Here is a 7,176-nt window from a genome sequence, read left to right on the forward strand (position 1 = left end):
ATAACCTGGTGTTGTGTGATTTTTAACTTTGTACACCCCAGTCCAACACCGGCATCTCCGATACAGGATCCTCGGACTCGATTTCGTATCAGGCCCTGGTATCGGAGTTCGTGAAATCTCACGAGATGCTAGGTAAGCAAATTGAAGAGAAGCTGGCCCTAATCTCTATTATGCTGCAGAAGCACAAGCTGCAGCTGGGAACCTCAGGAAAAGGTCGGACGAGGTTGAACACAGTGTTACAGTGGTAGAAGCTGAGACTGATTCCTCCAAGGATAGGATCCAGAGCCTGTAGACACAAGTCCATAATTTGCTTGACCAGGTCAATGATCTCGTGAACAGGGGCAGGAGGAAAAATATTCAAATCGTTGTCTCCCTCGCCCTCGCTCTGTCCTGGTGCGGCTCCATAACTATGGAGACAAGCAGAGAATCATGGAAACTTCCAGAGTCTAGAGGAAGACCCTAGTTTACGAAGGTTCTAGGATCATGTTTTTCCAGGACTCCTCAGCAGCGGTGATCGAGAAAAGGAAATCCTATGATGGCATTATGAAAAGACTGAGGAAGATTGGGATCCAGTACTCTCTAAAATACCTGGCGGTGCTTCGGATTACCTTTAATGGATCCGTACACTACTTTGACTGGTCAGAGAAGGCAAGAGACTTTGTGGACAAGTTAACTTAGTCTGAACAATTCAATATGTATAGATAATAGCGCTTTTTGGATTTTTTTTTTAAAAAGTGAAGTCCTGTTAGGATTTTCTTTTCCTCCTATTTGTTGGCAATAATCTGGCTTAAATTATGCTCTGGGATGGATGGGGTATTTACTTTAACTTTTAAGCTATACCAGGAGATTGGATACTTACTATTCATTTTTAATTTCTTTGTTCACATTGTTATTTTTTTTTGTATTTCTCTTTTTTTGTGTCACTTGTGTTTGTGGTGTGGCTCTAGCTAGGAGGAGAGAAAATGGTTGGGATGGCTAGTCGCCTATTTACAGGCAGTTCAGGTATTTAAATGTCCCGGTTGCTGTGTTGGCAGTGGGAAGATGGGGTTTGGGGTGTGTAGGTACCCCCTTTGGGCGGGGTGGGGGTAGCTCCCCTATCGAGTGCTGTTGGTGCTTTATATATAATGTTTTTTGGGGTTTTTGTTATATATAATCTTTGATAGTTGTGTAGGTTTGTTAACTGTAGCGGTTTTAGTTTGTGTAGTTTTTAGGTTCTGTGGATTTTCTTTTATTAAGGCTCAGCGATTTGTAATTTGAGTTCTTCCTCTCTAGAGTCTAAGTGTTACTGCAGAAGGTTATGGCTAATGATTCTTTTAAATGGCGTCCCTGGAATGTCAAAGGGAGTCACTTGCCAATTAAGAGGAAAAAGGTACTCTTGAGCCTTAGAAAGGAAAAGGTGGATATTGATTTATTGGAGGAGACACACTTGGATGATGGGGAACATTTGAATCTACAGTAGAATGGCTTTGATCGGGTTTACTTTTCATCTTTTTAATACTAGGAGTAGGGGACTGGCCATATTGGTTAGGGAGGAATCTCCCATTTAAGTTACTAGAATGTGTAGATACTCCGCCGCCCCCCAGTCTATCGTACCCTATGTGAATGCTCTCCTTGAGTTTCACTAAGCAAACGTTGAGGACACTGAACGGTTGGTTCAGCTCTTTTATCTAGCATCGTAAGCAGCCGGTTATTAAGTTAGCTAAATTGCAGTTGCCTCATGGACTGGGGGAGGTGGATCTCCCAGACATTAAAAACCATCAACTAGGCTCGCTTTTATCTTATGTGAGTGACTGGGCTTGTGGGGGACCCTCTTGCTAGATATTGAAACTTCTCATGTAAGGTGCCCCCTTACTAGCTTGCTATTCCTGGACAAAACGAGGACAGTTGAGGAATATTGCCACAACCCAATATTTATCAATACTGTTAAAGCATGGAGGACAATGCGGCAGAGTGAAGGCAACATTGTCAAAGCATCTTTTTTTACACCTATAGTAGGGGTATGCCAGGTTTTCAACCTGGGATGTTAGACTCTGGGTTTAAACTGTTGGGCAGCTAGGAGTGTGTCTTGTATGGGTGACTTATTTGAGGGGGATACAATTATGTTATTTGACCAGTTAGCTCAGAAATATGAGCTATCAAGCAGTGAACTCTTTTTTTCATTTGTTTTTCTAATTAGGGATTTCATTCAAAAAAGGGCTACACTTTTAATAATTCCTACAGATCCAAAATAGAGAAGAGGGTGCTCAGTGCTAAGATAATGCTTTCTATCAGCATTCTTTATCATCTGTTGGGGGGCGGCCCTTTTGGATGAGATCGAACGGCTTTGCAGGGAATGGGGGAGGGTTGGGTGTCAAGATCTCCTCAAAGACATGCCAAGATATTTGAGAGAACGCGAGAAAGATCTCAATTTGCAGTAGGACCCACACTTTACAGTTGAAGATTCTCCACAGGGTTCACTTGGTTCCAGATCATTTATGGGAGAAAGTGAGGACTGCAGATGCTGGAGATCAGAGCTTAAAAATCTATTGCTGGAAAAGCGCAGCAGGTCAGACAGCATCAAAGGAGAATGGCTTATGCCCGAAACGTCGATTCTCCTGTTCCTTTGAGAGGATCTTGAGGACAAGGGTGGAGATGGACCTGATTTCTCCTCCTCTTGGCCTTCCCTGTAGATGCGTATAAGAAAGAAACTTTTCAACATCCATACTTTTTGCGCAAGAAAGAGTATTCTATTAGATTGGGTATCTGAAAATCCTCAGTTTGTTGGGTTGGCATAAGATCATTATGGAGCATATCCCTTTGGATTTTCTTACAAGTATGGCAGCCCTTTTTGGACTACCTGGACACAGAGCCAGTATTTTGTCTCACTGAGCCATGTTGTTGTTGTTATCATCATTATTATTATTTTTATTATTAGTTATTATTTGCATATTTGGTTTTTATATATAGATTTATACAATTGTACATGAGTGCAGTTTGGGTTTTTTCTTTGTACTGTGTTGAATTATATTGTTTTAGATTTTTTGATATTACAACAAATACATTTTTCTATAGAAATGTATTTTAATAAACAAGTTTAATCTATTATTGAGGGGTTTATAGCAGGGTACTTAGAAAATCTCAATGCCAATGGCAGAGCCAACATGGTTTTGTGAAAAGGAGAGCAGGCCTTACTCATTTTAAAGTTCTTCAAGGAATTAATGTGAAATGTGGATAAAGTGGAACTGGTGGATGTGGTAAATTTAAATTTCCACAAAGACATCTGATAAAGATAACAGAAACATACATGATATTACTCAAAAGAACTGAGTAAAGGGTAAATGTTTGCATGGTTATGAGCTTGCTTAGCTAACAGGAAATACTAGGCATAAATGGGTTGTTGGTAGAGAACAACACAGGTCAATACTGGGACTTCCACTATTTGCAAACTACGACAATGTGAGAAACGAAGCTCACTCACTTCAAGAATTTCAGTCCGAGACAAGATCTGAAGCAATCCGTATGTTTATTATACACTTGCAAGCGTGGTGCTTGGAATAGGCGCGCAGAGTTTAGCAAGTGCATATCTTATATAGGATTCACTACTCCCAACCCAGTGCCCATTACTATTGTTTATCTCTTGCCTTATCTGGCTTTGTGCATAACAAAGTACAAGTTTTACTTGGCGATTTCACCACATCCTGCTGTGGTCCATTGTGAGGTATATCCTCCTTCACTACTATCTACTTCCCCCACTTGTGACATTTCCTCCCATTCCTCATCCATATTGATCCTTATGACCTTTTAATTGTGGTTTGTTTTTGTTTTTGCAGAAGTGGGCAACAGATGCTTATAACTACTGTTTGTACAAGCATATCTGGCTTAACCTACACCCTCACAGCACCTTATCTATTTGTCTGTAACATCTACCATTGTTTTCAGGCACGTTTCATTCTTGTATGCATATTTTAGCTATTACAAAAACAATTATATATTTCCTTCACATAGTTTTCATTCTTGTTGACTCAGCTCTTGGTTGAAACAATTATACACTGGTGTGAGTGCATTTACCTTGCATAAGTAATTATGATTGCAGAAGTAACACTACTTTACCTATATCCCACAACAATGACTTGGACTGAATGTGTGGTTGTTAAATTTGCTGATGACACAAAGGTAATTGGGATAGTAAATTGTACAGAGGACTTGAGGTGTAAAGGATGGGCGGTTGGGCCGAAGGGCCTGTTTCCACACTGTCAGTAATCTAATCTAATCTAATCTAATATCTGTAGTGGGTGAGCAAAAAAATTATCAGATGCAGTATGGTGTGGAACATGTGAATTTGTTCACCTTGGCAGGATGATTAGAGAACCGCATATTATTTAAATGAAGAGAAATTGTAAAACTGAGGTAGACAGAGGTCTGGGAATTCTGGTACATTGATTGCCAAAAGGATCATATGCAGATATGGCTGTTTTAGTTCATTGCAAGGGGAGTGGAATTTAAAAATAGCTATATTTTAAGGTTGAACAGGGCATTGTTGAGACCACATCAGAGGTACTCTGTACAGTTGTGTTCTTTGAAGGACACAATAGCATTAAAACAGATCAGAGTAGATTCACATTACATATTTCTTGGATAAGGTGCTAGTCTCATGAGGAAAAGTTAGCAAGGCTGGCTTTATGTATTAGAAGAATGAGGGGTGGGATTCTGAGGAAACTCGACAAGATGGATTCTAAGAAGATGCTTCCCCTTGTTGTAGAGAATAGAACTAATTGATCATTCTGAAAAATGTGGAGTCTCCCATTTTAAGATAGACCTGAGGATCTTTTTCCTTCCTGAGGTTTGACTTTCTTCAGAGCTCTCTTCCCAAGAGAATGGTGAAGACAGGATCATTTTTAAAAATCCAGGCAGGCAGATTGACTCATTTGTTAGGGCTACGATCAAATTACACACAAACTCCAAGTTCCTGCCCTTGTTGCACTATGTTATCAACTAGTGAAGCAGGCTAATGGAGCCGAATAGTCTACACTCACATGTAATTGTTAGCTTCTGTGTATGTCAACTCAGGTTAAGAAATCTAAATGCAAATATAAATAATCCAGCTTGGTTTTCATTTTCACTGATGAAACTTGACTGTTTATATGGCTGCTTGGCACATAGTAAGCTGATATTATTAAAATATTCAGTAAAATTATTTAAAAATTGACATTTTGTTGTTTGCAAAGTTACACAAATTTCTAATTTTCTGGGCAGCATTAGTATTTTTTGAAAACTTATTCCATCATTTTGATAGTGACATCTGGCAACAGAGAATTTTGTCTTTTTTGAAGATGTAGTAAATGTCGATTATAAATTGGACAGTTTTGTGTTAGTGCAGTTTGCTTACTGAAAGTATAATGAGATGCATGTCTTATTCCTTGTCTTTCAGAATATTTCTGTAGAAACTATTTATGATGTTTTGTCAACAAAGCCTGTTCTCAATAAGGTGAGTGTAAATTGAATTGTTCCATTTTAGATGGTCTGTCTTCTCTCTCTCTCTCTCTTTTTAGTGCAGAGGTACAATGTGCTCAGCCAATTTGGGAATTATACTGTTTAATATTGGTAGATTCCAGTCATTTTGTTAATCTCTAGTCCTTTTTAGATTTTCTTTCTCCTCATTTATTGCTGTTTTAACGGTGTTCCAGATTGATAAAGAAACAAGTCTATGATTCTCCTATTAGTATTCCTTAATTCCAGTTTTACTTAGCAAGAAGTATTTCACCAGTACACAGTCTTTGAATTGACTAAAGTGTGTGTATATGGGAAAATGTGATTTTATATATTTATATGCAGTAGGACAAACTTCATGGCTTAGCATGTGTTCAAGAAAGCCCTGAATGAATCCTAGTATCAAAAATCTAAACAGTGAGGAAGAGAGAATACAGATTCAAACTAGTCGAAGATAAGATCCTTGACACTGATCAATGCCCAAAACAAACTTCTGAATAAAACTCTGGATTCTTCTTTTAAATGAATGGATAGGGCTATGGCAAATCTGACTTTTTATTAATAGGGATTCTCTGAGAGATTTCTCCTTATGTGTGAAATATGCTTGCACTACTCGAATCAACAGTCTTTGAAATTATGATTTGACTTTTTTATTTTGCTATATGAACATGAATTTATATTGTGTATCGAAAGTATTTGGACTCAACCTAGGAAATTCGAGAGATTTTCTAATAATATTTGCATTTCACAGTTGACTACATATACTACCTTGATGGAAATCTCTGAAGGAACATTTGAATCATATTTACGTGATTGTCCAAACCCATGTATGCCATGGTAGACATCTATGCAAGGCAGTACTGTGGAATTTAACAGCTGGATCTGAATATGGACAAGCAGTTCAAGCTGCATATATGCTTCTTACGGAGTGTATTAATTTCTGATGGCACTGAATTTCTGTAATGTGCAAAACGATTTAGGCTTTCATATTGGCTTTTGTTATACAGATTTTCATGCTTAGCTAAATATTTGAAATTTAAATATATGGACTAAATGTGAAAAATTCTTGTCTAATAGGTTAGTTCAGTAATTTCAAACCTAGCAAGAAGCACTTTAATGATTATGCTGAGCAGAAAGTTCTATTGATATCCTTTTCTTACTAATCAGCAATTTATTTGGCACTGGTAAAACTAAGCATTGTTTATTCAGATTTCTGTTCTTAAAATTGTCTTTAATTGTTAATTTGATGTAGACAGGACCAAAAGACAAATATTTCAGTCCTCTTTTGACCATACAGTGTACACTTTAGTGAATGTTTGGAGTTTGTCATTTTGCTAAACAACCTGCTTGGATTCTAGTTTGTCAAACAAGTTTGTTACCAAAACACATTATGTACAAGATTAGTGTGTTGTATCTGACCATTAAAGCTGATGGATAAATCTATTGATTAAAACTACTTCAGTTCATATTTTCCATTTTTTAATAGTTACTAATATTTATTTTATAATGCAAATCACACAGTAGTTCCTAACTCTGGCTGTCCATTTTTGCCAACATCACCTAACTTCACCCTTGTCTCAGTTCATCTGACAAAACCCTCAATTATGTTTTTGTTATGACCTTGCATTTCCACCTCACTTCTAACTTCTCTCACACACTCTGCTTCCACTTTGTCCCCTCCATATGTAACACACAAACTCCATCATCCAA

General features: G+C 37.8%; 1 protein-coding gene across 2 annotated transcripts in view; it reads left to right on the plus strand.

Annotated features, from left to right (window-relative positions):
• asah1b (N-acylsphingosine amidohydrolase (acid ceramidase) 1b) overlaps positions 1-6,922 on the plus strand; it is a 37,673-nt gene extending 30,751 nt beyond the window's left edge. For both annotated transcript variants that reach the window (XM_043689892.1, XM_043689886.1), the window contains 2 exons: positions 5,408-5,464; positions 6,218-6,922. In XM_043689892.1, the coding sequence (XP_043545827.1) occupies positions 5,408-5,464; positions 6,218-6,307 (147 nt within the window). In that variant the 3' untranslated portion in view covers positions 6,308-6,922. The remainder of the gene's footprint in view (positions 1-5,407; positions 5,465-6,217) is intronic.
• The last annotated feature ends 254 nt before the right edge of the window (positions 6,923-7,176 follow it).

The sequence above is a fragment of the Chiloscyllium plagiosum genome, chromosome 1 (genome assembly GCF_004010195.1).
Source record: "Chiloscyllium plagiosum isolate BGI_BamShark_2017 chromosome 1, ASM401019v2, whole genome shotgun sequence".
NCBI classification, from domain to species: domain Eukaryota; kingdom Metazoa; phylum Chordata; class Chondrichthyes; order Orectolobiformes; family Hemiscylliidae; genus Chiloscyllium; species Chiloscyllium plagiosum.